The 17,508-nt window shown below is 38.9% G+C and overlaps 1 protein-coding gene across 1 annotated transcript in view; it reads right to left on the reverse strand.

The window, feature by feature from the left end:
- Nucleotides 1-1,750: 1,750 nt before the first annotated feature.
- The window catches only part of LOC142429449 (uncharacterized), a 54,408-nt gene continuing 38,650 nt past the window's right edge, over nt 1,751-17,508 (reverse strand). Inside the window, exon 8 of the mRNA XM_075534546.1 lies at nt 1,751-6,590. Coding sequence (XP_075390661.1) covers nt 5,641-6,590 — 950 coding nt within the window. The 3' untranslated portion in view covers nt 1,751-5,640. The remainder of the gene's footprint in view (nt 6,591-17,508) is intronic.

Raw genomic sequence — 17,508 nt, forward strand, 5'->3', positions numbered from 1 at the left:
ACTTTAAGGTAAAATACCTGCATTTCAGGTGGCATTTACAGAAAATGACAAGGCACATGCATAGAAATCAACTTTTATTAGTGGTCTTTATTTGCCTGTAGCAACAGGAGTCAAGAACAAAAAGAGGATATGGGATATGTGGCTGACGGCTTCCATGAACATCTACCTCCTTATCGTGAGACCTAAAGGACTAGATGTTGTCTCCCTACAATTTGGTCAAAGGCTGTATAAAATATTTTCATAAGGGGGAAAATGTAGAACAGAACTTCAAATTCCCATGGACGCCATATTTTCTGGAGTCACAGGAACTGGATAAACTCCGACACTATTTTCCTGAGATCTTTAAACCTTAAACCAAAACAATCCCTGGAAATTTTCTAAAACCAAGTAAACTAGTGGGGGGGGGGGCGGGGAATCTGCCTTGAGTATTATGCTCTTTCAAGAATTATCTTGTATCTAAATGACCACAGTAACTTGAAAAATAATACAGGAATCTCCAGGTGGCAGTAAGTTTCCATTAATCAAGGAAGAATTCAAAAGGAAGATTAGAATGGTTGGAAAACTCAAAAAAAATGTCACTAAATTGTATGTATGCAAAGAGTTGAACTGGTATGTTTTGTTATGTATATTCTAAACAATATAAAATTCTTAAAAACACCAGGGGAAGGAATGCCAACAATACAGGAATGTTTGAAAGCCAAAAGGTATCATTCGAAAAGATGACACTGTATGAATTCAACAGATATTAGGACATCGTTAGTGCCAAGTACTCATCACTGTTTCTTGCATACCTTGATTTCACCAGGGTTGTTTTTATTTCACCAGTTTTATGTGAACTTGTACATAGTTGTATGCAATTTTACTACATTGTGCATTAATGTAACTATCACTACATCAAGATGGGATATCTTCCATCACCACAAAGATCCTTGTCATCCTTTGCAACAATTTCTTTTCTTTCCTCTATCTTATTTCTACTAGTCTGTTCTCTAATTTTACGATGAAAATACAGAAAATTGTACACAAACTGTAACCTTTTGTGATGGCTTTCCTCTGCTGCCCACACTTCACAAGCTTTTTGAAGACGCATCCATTGTTGTTCTATCAATAGTTTTGTTCTTTTAACTGTCTACCCTTTAGCAAGTGACCTCTCCTTTCCTTCCCTTCCAGCTCCTGGTGACCATCAGAGAATCTCTCTTAATGTCAAAACCGTTTCTTGACCTCTTACAACAGTAATCTGAAACAATGTCTTTTTCGGATTCATTTTGTTCAGCATAATGTCGTCCGGGCTCATTCGTGTTATGAAGTCCTTTGAAGTTCCATCATTACAATGCGTATATTACATTGTATGCACCACTCATTTATCCATTCCTCCACTAATGAACACTTAGGTTTGTGTCTTTGCTATTGTGAATAGTCTATAGACATGTGTGCATATATAACTATTCATGCATACACACAAATATTTGAGGGTCCCCAGAGGGTCTTGAAGAACTTTCAAAATCAGAACACCAGGCCTTCTTCAAAGCCATTGGGTGTTGTCTCCAACCTCAGCAATTTAGTGCATTAACCATTTATTCCACCCTACAAGTTTTTACTAACTTTGAAAACAGATAGCAGAGATATTTACATAACATGGAGAATGAAATCAATGTCAAAATATTGTACATGTAAATACTGAAATGGAAAATGTTTTGTTTTCCCATTTTTTATTAACATTTGAAATTACTTCGAATGTTAATATGCAAAAATACTTTCCAGTAAATCCCTTAAGTACTTCCTCGGGTCTAAAAAGAGTTTATTAAAACAGGATGGTGGGAAAACAAAGAATATAGTCAAAGCTTTCTTTGTAGATTATTTTCTGTATTATTTGCAATGAATTACAAGGAAATTCACTCCATTTCACAGGGGGGGGAAGGTGCTTTTAAATATAAAACTACATGTACTAGTGTCCTGAAGAAGATAATGAAGAGCCATTACTAGAAAAGAATCAGAATCAGGAGGTAGAGAGCTATTAAGAAGAAAAAAAGCATCTGGCATGTAGAGTGAGTGTGTGAAGGTAAAAATCGACAGAATCCCCAAACACATGGGCTGCTTTCCCCCACAGGGCACTACCTGAAAGTTAGAAAAGAAAAAAGACTGTAAGATTTCTGCAAATTTTTTTGAGACACTGTCCAACTGCAGAAAGATGCCTCAAATAAATTCAGAAAACTGATCTTAAAGTCATGGTTAAATGATTAAACTGCAACCCAGCTAGAATACAGTTCAATCCTTGACTGAGAATAAGTGATGATCCCATCCTCTATCTTCCTTAGAGAGGAAATAGCCAACATCCTTGGAGAACATGGCAGCTTCAATCTGTTTATTAGACAATGTCTGTCATACAATAAAATATAGATTATATACAAAATAGCAGGAATGTTATACTAGAAAGAAGATATAAAACAAGTAGACCTACTTGTATTAGGAGGTACCCCAACAAAAAAATCAGAATTTTTTTCCAAAGCTATGTATTTAATTTCTTTTACAAAACCTTATCACATTCAAAGTATTCTCCATTACACTTAGTACATTTGTCAAATCTGCAATTCCATTCTTGGAAAAGTTTTTTCAAACTCATGTTTGGAAGGTTGACTGCACCTCCCTCTTTTTTTCTTCACTTCTAATTTGTCAAAGTTCGGTCCTTTCATGTTCTTCATTTGCAGAAACAAAAAACACAGAATGAGGTCAGGTGAGTCAGGTGCATGGGGCAAGGGAGGCATGCTGTTTTTTGACAAACACTGGCGCACTGAGATGGCTGCATTGCAGGTGTATTGTGGTGGCAAATCCAGTCCATCTGCCATAAATCAGGAACTTTTTGTTGTACAGGTATGCAATCTTTTCAGAACCTCTACATAGAAAGCTTGATTAAAAGTCTGACCTGGTGGAACTCCAATTGCACTACCAATTCAACATTTTCGTCCATTTTGGAAGTTGATGGGCATCCAAAACAAAATTGTCATCAACCGACATTTCACCTTTGAGATGATATCAAATGAGATATTTGAGTTTTTCCCTTAGGGCTGTCTTTGTAAGCTGTATTCACCGTCACGTTTCTATGGCATTTTTCCCTAGCCAGAGACAAAATTTCACAGCCACATGCTGTTCTCTTAAATCAGACATCACAAAAAACAAGGTTCAAGTGAAACTGCTTTCACGAAAAAATTCACTGTAACCAGCAAGAACTTTCCCAGGCGACGCCACTGGATGCACCAACTCAAAGAAAGTTGCTCAATGCTTGCCTAGCAGGAAAAATGTGCACTACAAAAGCTCCGCTCCACTCTGCCCAGTGCAATTCCGGTTGTTTGTTGTTGTTGTTTTGGGGCGGAGTACCCCTCATATATCTTGAGGTTTGAATTAGAAGGAGTTTAGAATATTATGATTATTTAACAGAGGAAATTATAAGCAACATATGAATAGGCAGAAGTGGAGAAGAAATACTAGTACATGAATGAACCTAACAGATAAGTTTAACAGAGTTTACACATAAAAGGCAAGATTCATGAACAAGAAAATATATCAATAGAAAGTATTACAAACAAAAGCTGAAAAATAAAGTTGGGGTGGAGACATGCATTGCTTAATCCCTCAGAACAAAATGAGTTACACTGGTTGATCATTAAATAAGTTAACCATCTAGACTTGTTTTCTCACATGTGAAACACAAGTATCAATCACTTCTGAATGAGTGAAAATTCACAAGACTTATCCTGACAAATGTCTGAGCACCACCATTTTCTCTGTGTGCGTAGAAGGGGCAAGGAGTGACTCCAGATTGGTGTTTTCAACTCATATTCTGAGAAACATAAACAAGATCAAATTCTCATGGATTCTTTACCTTCAAGTGACAAGAAATGTTCTTCTATGTTGTCTGGAAGGAGAGTGCTTTGTAGCTACATATATTAACAAAAGATGTACAGGGAAATTTGTGAGAACTACAACTTGGCAGAACTTCCTTGTTCCTCTGGTCTCAAAAGCTTTGTCTCTGACAAGGTGTAATTTTATCACTTCTCTATTACTCTCCACTAAGAATCCTACTGCACAAATAAGTGCCCTGAGTTTCTCTACTCTGGCAGGTTCTAGTTTTAGCAGGTTTTACTGTGTAAGGCAGTCTTTAAACAGGACACTGATCACATCTTTACAGTTTTTCATGTCCTTATCCTGGGTAATTTTCAGTCAATCAACCCATTTATCCTGTTCTTGAAAAAGAAAAATAAAGATTAAACAGATTCTTTTAATTCATTTTAAAACTTGGAAGATAATATTAAATGGTAAAAAATACATTGAGCATAGAACTTATTTACAATCAGAATTTACTTAGAAAACGTGTATCACCATTTGCTTTCTTCTTACATAGTATATAGCTCTAAACTAAGTTAATACAATTTTAACTTCTAAATGCTTGTTATTGAACTTTGATCTTGGTGTTGCTCCAACAACTTGTTCACACATATTGAAGCACCAATATCATTTCATAGTACTTCTTACCATGCTCTGCATCTGATATGCTCAGATTACTTAACAATCTGTAACTCTAGATATTTTACGTAATAGATCTTTTATAAAAATTCTGATTCCTTTGCTAAATTAAAAAAAATCATTTACAATTTTCTATCCAGTCTGACTTCCCTGGTGTAAAATCCGTCATTATTTTTCATTTTGACTTTTGCATTTTCTCCCTGTGAGAGCATGATAGCTAAACACTGAGTCATCGCTAAAGGCTTTCTTTCAACTCTGTTTTAGATAGCACGAATCCTCACATTTTAAAACATACCTCTATGTAAACAAATGACTTCTCATGATTTTCCATGAACTTTACCTAGTATTTCTTAAAAAGACTTTGTCCTAATAAAGATTCTCCTTTCTGTTTTAGTGGTGTCTTAGTTTTCAAAAGCAGCTGTGTAGCAAAATGCCACAAAATGGGTGCTCTTAAAATAAAATCATTTTCTAATAGCTCTGAAAGCTAGAAACCCAAAATCAGGATTTGGGAGGAACTATGCTCTCTACTATAAAAGACATTTCCTCATCTCCAAATTCTGATGTTTTGTGGTGATGTATGTTGGCTTTTAGGTATCTTAACAAGGCATCTGTCTTACCGTGGTGACACTCTCCGTATCTGTTCTTCCTGTGATAGGATACAGCCACTCTAGTGTTATACCAACTAATAATAAAAAAAAGAAAGCCCCTATTTTTAAAGTCACATTCACAGGGACATAAATTAGGACATCAGCATATCTCTTCAACTGAAACCATAAAGAGGTTTACCTCTGCGGAGTTTCCTTGGGCACACAAAGGCTAGCACAGGGCTAAATAATACTGCACAGTGATTTACAGACCTTGAGTCACCTGTGACTCTTTTTCATCTTGTTGAAAGGATCATTGTATAAAAGGGCACATTCCCACACTGAATGTAAACAGAATTCTTCTCATTTGTGATTTCTTTGGCTTAACATTAAGACCTATAACTGAAGACCCCTCCTGGGGTGCTTGAATGTTACAAGGAAGGTGGAAGTATCTTTCACCATTATTCCATATGTAGCATGTGGTTTCAAATTATCTAAGAATAAAGCAATAAAAGAAGCACATATATAGCGTATACGTTTACTCCCTACTGTAGGTTTTGTTCTCATTATTTCTAAGGTCAGAACACTGACTAAGATTTTCCACATACTTGACAAGCTTATTTTCTCTTAAGTGTAAATTCTCATGTAATCTCATGTTAGAACACCTAGTAAAGGCTTTTCCACATACATGGCATTCATACGGTTTTTCTCCGGTGTGAATTCTCTCATGAAGTCTCAGGTTAGAACTTCTACTGAAGTTTTTCCCACATACATTACATTGAAATGGTTTCTCTCCAGTGTGAGTTTTCTCATGATCTCGAAGTTCAGAGCACTGACTAAAAGCCTTCCCACATAGTTGACATCCATATGGTTTCTCTCCAGTGTGACTTCTCTCGTGTCGTCTCAAATTAGAACAATTCATGAAAGCTTTCCCACAGAGATGACATTTATATGGCTTCTCTCCAGTGTGGGTTCTGTTGTGTTGCGTAAGGCACGATTTTTGAATGAACACTTTCCCACATATATGACATTCATATGGTTTCTCTCCAGTGTGTGTTTTCTCATGACTTCTAAGTTCATAACTCTGACTAAAGGCTTTCTCACATACTTGACAAATATATGGTTTCTCCCCAGTGTGAAGTCTCTCATGTTTCCTAAGATTAGACCTTGTACTGAACGTTTTTCCACATATTTGGCAATCATATGGTTTCTCTCCAGTATGAGTTCTATTATGCTGTGTAAGGCAAGACTTTTGAATAAAGGCCTTCCCACATACACTGCATTCATATGGTTTCTCTCCGGTGTGTGTTTTCTCATGACTTCTAAGTTCGTAACATTGACTAAAGGCTTTCCCACATAGTTGACAAGCATATGGTTTCTCTCCAGTGTGAATTCTCTCGTGTTTTTTAAGGTTAGAGCGTGTACTGAAGGTTTTCCCACACATATGGCAGTCATACGGTTTCTCTCCTGTGTGAGTTCTAATATGTTGTATTAGGTCAGAGCTTTGGATGAAAGCTTTCCCACATAGGTGACACTCATATGGTTTACTTCTAGGTTGAATCTGCTTCTGCTCATTAAAGAATGTCTGCTCACTATGAGATTTTCCAAATTCTTCACCAGTATCTTCTTTCTTTCCTGTGTGAGTTAGGATGTGGTGAGTCAATGTGTCGTTGTCAGCAAAATCTTGTCCCAAATCATTATATTTAAAGGGATCTTCTTCACCGACAGATCTCTGTTTTGAGAAGAACATGAACGACTGTTAAATGTTTATCCATACATATTCACTCACATACTTTTCTACATATGAATTCTAAAATAATCAATCTTCATTAAAGTACTCTTATTATAATTTTTATGTAAGGTACATATATACATTATCTATTCCTCTCATGAATGCAGATATTTATGCTTCTGAAGCATCCAAACTGCATGATTGTCTATTAATTCTGAAGAATCTGTTACACCTCAAAAAGTTAGTGAAATTTTCCCATATTCTTCTCATTCCATTTCTTCAAAAACTATTTGGAGGCCCATTACATATAAGAAGCATGCAAATAACTAATTGTCTCTTTATACAACCTTAGATTAGTTTTGATCATGGGCTAATTGTTTTGGGTTTTTTAATCTTTTTATTGGGGGCTCATACAGCTCTTATCACATACATCCATTGTGTAAGCACATTTGTACATTTGTTGGCATTATCATTTTCAAAACATTTTCTTTCTACTTGAGCCCTTGATATCAGTTCACTTTTTCCCCTCCATCTCTCTCCATCCTACCTCGCCCATGAATCCTTACTAATTTAAACTTTTTTTTTTTTCATGTCTTACACTTACTACTTTTCTGTTGTCTGTCCTTCTGGGAGGGGGTTATATGTAGATCATTGTGATCAGTTCCTTTACTCCCCCAACTGGTATCACTACTCTCATTATTTATCCTCAGGGGTTTATCTGTCCTGTATCCCCTGTTTCCAGCTTTTATCTATACCAGTGTACATGCTCTGGTCTAGCCAGATTTGTAAGGTAGAATTGGGGTCATGATAGTTGGGGGTTGGGCGGGGGGGAGGATTAAAGACCAGAGAAAAGTTGTATGTTTCATTGGTGCTATATTGCACACTGACTGGCTCATCTCTTCCTTGTGACCCTTCTGTAAGAGGATGTCCAATTGTCTACAGATGGGTTTTTGGGTCTCCACACAATACTCCCCCTCATTCACAATGATATGATTTTTTGTTCTGGATCTTTGATGCCCCATACCTGATCCCATCAACACCTCATGATCACACAATCTGGTGTGCTTTTTCCATGTGGACTTTGTTGCTTCTCAGCTAGATGGCCGCTTGTTTATCTTCAAGACTTTAAGACCCCAGACGCTATATCTTTTGATAGCTGGGCACCATCAGTTTTCTTCACCACATTTGCTTATGCACCCATTTTTTCTTCAGTGATTGTTTCTTCAGTGAAGGTGAGCATCACAGAATGCTGGGTTATTAGGACAAAGTGTTCTTGCTGTGAAGGCATACTTCAGTAAAGGTCCAATGACCATCTGCTATCTTAATACTTAACATATAAATAAATGTACATATTTTCCCTAAAGTTTTATATATATTTAAATATGTACATGCCTGTTTTTGGACCTCTATAAATGTCCTTTTCCTCCCAGTTCTTTCCTCTATTTCCTTTTACTTTCCTTTTGTCCAACTATCATGTTTAGTCTTCATTCAGGTTTCAGAAATTCTTCTGTTACATTGCTCTTGATCAAGCCACACCAGGCATCCTACTACGCCCTCCTCGCCATCGACTTTAGATCACTTGTTCCCTTGTCCCTAGGTTTGTTAATACCACTTCTTTCCCCCGACCTTCTCCTCTCCCTTGTCCCCCCCGGAACTATCGGTTCATTGTTTTCTCCTCCGGACTGTTTATTCTGCCTATCTTAACTAAACAGACATGAAGAGACAATAATCACAAAAACAAGACAGAGCAAAACAACAAAAGAAAACAAAACAAAAAAAACTCGCAACAACAAAAAGAAAAGGAAAGCCTATAAATAGTTCCAGGTTTGTTTGTTGACCTTGAGGAGTGTTTTCTGATGGGGTGCCACACCCTGGCCCCAAAGTGTATTTTTTATATTCCCTGGGGACTTTCATTGCTTTGCTCCCCTGCTGCTGTTGCATGCCCTTAGCATTTCATCCCAGTGTGGTGGGCTCAGATCGGGCACAATTCCCACACTGTGCCTCCAGTGCTGTCCCTTGCTCATAGTGCTATGGGTCAGTGAGGAACGTCATGTCTCAGGGTGGGACCAACCCTATCATCTTCTCTAAGCACAGGCTAATTTCTTCCACTAATTCCAATACACAATTTGTCCCAACTTTAATTATACAAAGGTGACTGTGCTGAAATCCCAACTTAATCCAACCCCTGGACTCTTTCTGAAAGACCAGGTGTCACACATGAGAAACTTACCATTACTATGATGGTGGGGGTAGCCTTCTTGCAGGATATCATTTCTTCTTTTCTAAGTCCACTTTCCCTGAGTAAAATAACTGAAAAGAGAATAATTTTTGAGAGTGGCAATTCAGAAATTAAAATCCTGAAAAATCATAAATGTTCACATAAGTATTATGTCTAATACTGACACTTTGATGGGAAAAGTATATCAAGATAAGGAATACTCTAGGCAGAAATACATTCATTATAGGACACACTCATTGCCACTGAGTCGATTCCAGCTCACAGCGAGCTTATAGGACAAAGTAGAATGCTCCCTAAAGTTTCTGAAGCTGTAAATCTCTAAAAGAACCACATCTTTACCCCACACAGCAACTAATGAATTCAAACTGCTGATCTAGAGCCCAGTATGTAATCTACTATGCCGCAATTTAAAAGATTCTTGGGCTGCAATATAACAAAAATAAAATGAATAATGATTAAACATACAAAGAATAATCTTCAAAGAGGAGAGCTATAGAAAAACAGCTATTAAGTGAAATTTTAGCTCCAATAGTACATAAATATTTTTCCTATGTAGCCTAAGGCAATAACAGAAGAACACGTGAGCAATTAGGCCTCAAAGTCCTCACCTACATTTTGTTGTTGTTGTTGTTGTTTTTTCCTACATTTTTTTTAAAACACACACTTTAAGTCTATCTGTAGTTTATTTTTCCAAGTGTCCCCTCACTCACTGAAGAAGCCTCAGAAGCTCACTAAAAGGGTGGCAGTTCAGTAGTTATCTATGGCCCTGAGAACACAAGAACTAGATGGTGCCAAGCTACCAATACTAACCGCGCCAAAAAGGATCACAGTAGAACCAAGGTCCCCAAACTTGGCTGCTTATAGGAACCGCCTGGAGATCTGATAAAAATACAAATACCTGGGCTCCCTTTGCAAGTTAATGCATCAGAACCTCTAGAGCAGTGGTTTCCAACCTTCCCAGTGCTACAACCCTTTAATACATTGCCTCAGGTTGTGGTGACCCCTAACCACAAAATTATTTTTGTTGCTACTTCATAACTGTAATTTTGCTATTGTTATGAATCTGGAGACCCCTCTGAAAGGGTCGGTCAACCCCAAAGGGGTCATGGCCCACAGGTTGAGAACCGCTGCTCTCGAGGGAAGAGCCTAGACACTGGTAGGGCACCAAATTTGTTTTTTGCCATGGGCTGAAACTTGCAATATTCCTTTCCAATATTAATCACTATTAGCTGCAAAATCCCTGCAATTCATTACATATAAACATACACACACATATATGAAGGGGGTTCAAAAAGCTCATTGACAACATAAATGAGTTTTCTCATGAGTTTTGAAGTCCCCTATCTCACACAGACACAGTATGCAGTGGTTACGCGCTGGGCTGCTAACCACAAGGTCAGTACATGGAAACTACCAGCAGCTCTGAGGGAGAAAGACGGGGTTTTCAATTTCCATAAGGAATTACAGTCTCTATGAGAATTATGAGGGGGCACCCCCAAAAAGTTATTTCTTTTTCAAAACTATGTATTTAAATTTTTTACAAAACAACCTTATCACCTTCAAAGTACTCTCCCTTACATTTAACACATTGTCAAATTTGCAATTCCATTCTTGGAAACATTTTTCAAACTCATCTGCTTGGATGGCTGACAGCACCTCCCTCATTTTTTTCTTCACCTCTCTGATGTTGTCAAATCACTGTCCTTTCGTGCCCCTCTGCATCCGCAGAAAAAAAGAAGGCACACGGAATGAGGCAAGGTGAGTCAGATGTGTAGGCAAGAGACGCATGCTGGTTTTTTGGACAAAAACTGGCGCACTGAGATGGCTGCGTGAGCAGGTACATTGTCGTGGTGGCAAATCCAGTCCCCCCTCTGCCACAAATCAGGCCTTTTTTTTGTTGCACACTGTTACACAATCTGTTCAGAACCTCTAAAGAGAAAGTTTGATGAACAATTTGACCTGGTGGAAAGAACTCCAAATGCACTGAGTCAACGTTTTCTTCCTCTCGGGAAGTTGATGGACATCTTGAATGAGGTTTGTCATCAATCAACATTTCACCTGTTTTGAAATGAGAAAACCACTCGTACACTTGAATTTTTCCCATAGTGCTGTCCTTGTAAGCTGTAACATCACAACACTTTCTATGGTACTTTATCCAAGCAGACATAAATGTCACACCTGCACACTGTTTTATCTTAAATCAGCCATCACAAAAATGAGGTTTGAGCGAAACGGCTTTTACTAAAAATTTCATTGTGACCAAAAAGAACTTTCCCTGGTGACACCGCTAGATGTACTAACTCAGAGCAAGTTGCTCAATGCTCACCTAGCAGGAAAAACGTGTACTATGATAGCTCTGCCCAGCAGAGCCATTTTCTGGTTTCGGTGGAGGTACCCCCTCATATGCCAATAAAAGTTTCTTGGTTTTTTTTAAGTTAACAGTCTTAGAAATACAGAGGCAGATCAACTCTTTCCTATAGTGCTGTTATGAGTCAGAATCAACTTGGGGGCACTGAATTTAATTTTGGTTTTTCATATCTAGAAAGGTAAATCAAAAGGTACGTTCTTTTAAAAGTGAGAAAAAAGAACAGAGACTTAATTCTTTTTTCTTTCTTTCTTTCTTTCTTTCTTTCTTTTTGTTTTAGACTTAATTCTTTTCTCTTGTCCACCGACCGTGGATCTGACAAAAATCTAACTAGAGATGGTTAGGGTTCAAAAAGCAAGTCATGATGTAAAACCAATGTTAAATGAAAATGGAGAATAACCACATCAGATCACAAATTGGAAGATGGCGACATTATTACATAACTGCCATTCCCTGAGAATCATGGCCCAACCATGTGGATATACAACCTTAGCCCCCACAGCCAGTACTACTTTTGCCTTCATACCTCAGTGCTCACCACTGCCAAACACTGTTAAACATAGAATAGCAGGACAGATTTTATTTTTACAATTGTCAAAAGAGGAAATGTCAGATACTAAGATAAAGGTTACGTGAGGAACAGTGTATTTTTAGTCAGAGCTAAATTATTTTTTCAATGTGATGATGAATTTTATAAAGTTGCCATTCTTGTCTACTCTATAACTTCCTTGGCCATACAGCCATACAACCTACACTCAATGTTAGTCAAGACACGAACCATAATTCTTCTTTACATCAAATTAACAAGAACAGAGACACACAGTAGAAAACCTTTTGGTCTATTGTGCTAACTCTCATTCTGTCATGAGCATTATCTTATAATTAGAAATCTATGATTTAGAAAAAATCACTATAAACATATCTATGGCTATGAACATTTTGATTCTAATTTCAAAGCTATTAACATTCTTCAGCACACAATAAGATGATGTAGCTTCTGTGATCTTGTAAAGTCATAGATACTCTCACAGCTCAATTGTGCTGAGCATGAGTTACAACTTATGAATGTTTTTATGTAACCGAATCTAAACAAGTAATCAACACCTTAACCAAACAAAAGACCCAAAGCCCTTTTGGGTTTCTGGAGCTTAAAATCTTTACAAAAACAGCTGTAACTTTCTCCCACGGAACAACTGATGGGTTCAAACTGTGGACCTTGAAAGGTTTGCAAATCAATGTGCAGCCTACTGCAACAACAGCCAGTAATTCATTAGATTGGACATGCCCAATCTTCTCTATGGACAGATCTTATTCTCATATTCAATCATGATTTATAAACTATGGGGGGGATTATTAGATTATGTCTTGCTTGATTATCATGATGTATATTATAGTTAGAATTTGTATCGATCTGATATCTAGACTGTGCGATCGATGTTTAATCCTTTCCTCAGTAGGAAATGACTTGTCTCGTTTGGGCAGTCCAAACTGCGTGTACTAATTTGACTCCTTGTTCTCAGCAAAGAACAAGTGACACACTTTCCAACAGTCAGTCCCACAGACTCCTTTTGAGAAAGAACATGCTCCTCATAATGCAAACTAGAGACCAAAGTCAAAACGTAACTGCACAGCCCCAGAAGACCTTCCTGGTGAAACTTCACTTAACCAAGGGACTTGAAATAAATCAGCTTCACTAAACCTACAGGTGTATAATGAATTCAGTGCAACTAATCCAGGACACAGTGAAAACTGAAGAAGCCAAAATTATTTAGAGAGATAGAAATACTGCTCCAGAAATGTATAGAGCTGGATGGAAGATATGCCAAGAAAAAACAGCTTGTGGTTGGATATTTATTATTCAATAAGCCTTTGCATGATTTTATAGCCATACTATTTGACTTATATGTGACTACTCATGAAATATGTAGAAAAGGCAAAAGTAGAGAAAAAAGTTTGCCAGTGGTTACCAAGAGCTTAGTAGAAGGCATAGTGAGTCATTACTTCCCAAAAACCAAACACTGCCATCAACTGACTCGCAGCAATCCTATTGAGTAGATCTGACTCAGCGATCCTAGAGTAGGACTGCTCCTTAGGGTTTCTGAGATTGTAAATCTTGGCGAGGAGTAGACAGCCTCATCTTTCTCCCAAGGAGCATTTGGTGGTTACGTTGACCCACTACCCCACCTGAGCTCCATGAGTTAATGTTTAAGGAGTACAAGTTTCTGTACTCCTTAATAACTCCCGACATCCCAAACAACCCTCACCACTGATGCCTCAGCTGAATGCGCAGACAGGTCTGGCCCAGCTGACCCAGGCAGTTAACCTTCCGGATTACTCAGACGAGTGTTCAGCCAGCTGGGTCCCAACCAATTGACATCACCTTTCTGCTAGGTCAGCACCAGGAAAGGGCAGCCTGTATGTGAGAACATGCCCAGGGAGGGGACAGTCAGACCACAGGGATCAAAGTCCCCCAAGTCAAGGCTGGCATGCCTGGAGAGCATACCTTCCCATCATCACCTTATGGGGCCACATCGGGCGAAATCAAGGGACACACCCAAGTTGTGGGATCATAGGGCTGGGCCTCCACTGCTATAGATTAGGAGGCTTCTGGGCTCTGCACAGCAGCTAGGCAGAAGTAGGGCTCTAAGAGCAAGACAAGGGTCTGGTGTGTTGGCATTCAGATACATAGGAGCCCAAAGATATATTTGCAGTCAGATGTTATCCAAATGGATAGTAATAGATACCAATTTTATATATTCCATTGTAATTGCAAAGAGTTGGAATGAGTCACTGGCCCTGTCCTTATGAATGCTAACATTTTAAAGGAGTACACACCAAAATCCTCTTCTATGATGCCACTCACTCACTGCCGTCTAGTCAATTCCAACTCATACTGACCTTAAAAGACACAGAACTGCCCGTGTGGGTGTCCAAGGCTGTACATCTTTACAGGAACAGGAAGTTCATTTTTCACGCACGAAGCAGCAGCTGGGTTGGCACCGCCAGCCTGTGGCTTGCAGGCCACGCATAACTCACCACACTGCCAGAGCTCCTTTTGTCATCTAATGAGTAACAACAAACCCCAAGAAAGTAACCAGGAAACTGTTTATTTGAAATCCTGACCATAGATTGTAGGCACATTCAAGTTCTGAAACCATTCATTCATTACAAACCATTTGAAGAAAAGAGAAGATAACGTGCAGCTGCCACTTTATGAAGCAACTCAGTTTTGAACCAGCAAAGCCTCAATAATTCCATCAAAAAAGAGGACTGACAGGGTGCAGTATAGCACCGATGAAACACTGATGCAACATACAACTTTCCCCTAGTTCTTTAATGCTTCCTCCCCCCACGATCATGATCCCAAGTCTACCTTCCAAGTCCAGCTAGATCAGACCATGTACATGGGTACAGATAAGAGCTGAAACACAGGGAATCCAGGACAGATAAACCTCTCAGGACCAATAATGAGAGTAGCGATACCAGGAGGGGAAAGGGAAGGTGGGGGATGATAGGGAGAACTGATCACAATGATCTACATATAACCCCCTCCCTGGGAGATGGACAACAGAAAAGTGGGTGAAGGGAGACATTAGTCAGTGTAAGACATAAAAAAAATAAGTTATCAAAGATTTGTGAGGGAGGCAGGGTGGGGAAGGGGGAAAATGAGGAGCTGATACCAAGGGCTCAAGTAGAAAGAAAATGTTTTGAAAATGATGATGGCAACAAATGCACAAATGTGCTTGACACAATGTATGTAGGTATTATGATAAAGAGCTCTATGAGCCCCCAATGATTAAAAACAAAACATAAGTAAGTAAATAAATAAATAAATAAGATATAGTACATTAAAAAAAACACTAAAATTCCATCAAGGAAGGCAGAAGCTGGTAAGCGACTTATAATAGAAAGTGCCAAGATACCCAAGGCAGACCCTAACTTAGTACCCCACCCAACTGACCAGATTTCTGTAGTTCCCCAGCATTAGATCACTTTACAAAGCCCACTGACAGGGATCTAAGCATTCCTAACCTAACCCTTATGCAATAAATAAAAGTACATTAAACCAAATTCTTTTTATTAAACTTAATAGCTTCCACAAATCCTGCATCTAGTGTGAAAGAAACTAGGGGTTCAATGAAAGTGAATGTTTTCTGTTTGAAATCAGTACTTTCCAAAGTGGGCCAGACCACTTCCTGGAGCGCTGGAACAACCGAGGCGCATCAGTAGCCTCAGGTGCAGCTGGGGAGGCTGTGGACGCAGAGGAGCTCGGGTGGCACTGCCAGGAAACATGGTTGGCAGTTGGAAACCAAATGCTCCGCAAAAGGAAACTGTGGCTGTCTACTCCTGCAAAGTTACAGTCACTGAGACCACAGGGCATTTCCACAGCAATACTGCAGGGGCTCTATGAGACAGAATCGGCTCAGTGGCCATGAGTGAAAGCACAAAGCATGCATACATAAAACCACACACATTTAAAAAAAAAGAAGAGAAAAAGACGATGCAGGACAAATAAATTTGGGAATCTCTGCCCTCAATGCATGTTTAAATGCATGTTTCTAACGAGGGTGTTTATGTTGTCTGGTCATTTCTCCATCACCATTGAACATCAGGAGCCCTGATGACGTAGTAGGGGGTTATGTCCTGGGCGGCTAACCACCAAATCAGCAGTCCCAAACCAGCAGAGACTGACTCTGTATGGGAAAAAGGAGGCTTGCACGCCTATAAAAATCCAGCCTCTGAAGCCCACAGAGGCAGTTTAACTCTGTCATATAGGGTTGCCCTATGTCAAAAATGACTTGATGGCACTGAGTTTGGTCTTCATGAGCACAAACTTGGAGATCTGATTAGGATTATAATGACCGTTGCTCTTCCACGATGTCTCAGAAAATGTAGTAAGCATTTCATAATTCATCTCTCTTAACTAAAACTCCTATGAAGCTAGTATTGCTATTTTCATTCTATGGCTGAAGGTCCAGTATGGTTAAAGTATCTACTTTAAGATCTTTTTTCCTCTTTTACTCTTTTAAAGTTTTTCCACAGTCTTGTTTGTTTTTAATATTTCTGAGCACCAGGGTGGCACACATTTTAACATGCTCAGCTGCTAATCAAAATGTTGCAAGTTCAAGTCACCCACCAACTACTGGAAATATTCACCCAGGGACCTGCTTCCCACAAAAGCAGCCACTGAAAATTCTACTCTGAAACACATCTTGTCACCATGAGTTAGAGTCAGCTGTAAGACCCCTGGTGGCGGAGTGGTTATGTGTTGGGCTGCTAACCACAGGTTAGCAGTTCAAAACCTCTAGCTGCTCCATGGGAGAAATATGAGGCTGTCTATACCTGTAAAGAGTTACAGTCTTTGAAATCTACAGTGGCAGTTCTACCCTGTCCTATAGGGTCACTCTGAGTCTGAAATAACTCCATGGCAGTGAGTTTGGTTTTGGAGACAGGTATGATTTTTATTTATATTTCTGTTATTGATAGGTGCTGTCGAATCAGTTCCAACCCACAGCAACCCACCCAATGTACCCCAGAAGGACACCCTACCCGGTACTGTGCCAACCTCACAACTCTTCCTGTGCTTGAGCCCATTGTTGCAGCGACTGTGTCAATCCATCTTGTTAATATTCCTAGGGAATACTGGGCGTACAAATTTTATATTCATAGATGTTATGTACCTAAACTGTGTTAAGGCTATAACTACAGAACAACTGATAACCTATCAATCTTGAATGGAAAAAGTCAAAACAATTCCCTTTGAAATCATCACATCTCCCACGCAATAAAACGTAAGCACACTGAGGAGTTAATTTGTCTAAATTAGTGAACACCAACTAAATCTTCATCCAAGACGACTTGGATGCCCCAGCAGCGCATGCATCAAACATGTCTATGTCGAGTAAAAAGGACTGTGTCAGTTAATTTCAAATAAGGTGATAGCTTACCGTATTTAACAATCCACTAGTCACTGCATAGGGTGTCGTCTCCAACTTGAAATTAAAATTAGAAAGGATATACAAACAAAGGAGGTATCAAAGCCACTTCAGGCTTTTCTACAGTGAAATAA

Source organism: Tenrec ecaudatus, chromosome 16, assembly GCF_050624435.1.
Source record: "Tenrec ecaudatus isolate mTenEca1 chromosome 16, mTenEca1.hap1, whole genome shotgun sequence".
Taxonomy (NCBI): domain Eukaryota; kingdom Metazoa; phylum Chordata; class Mammalia; order Afrosoricida; family Tenrecidae; genus Tenrec; species Tenrec ecaudatus.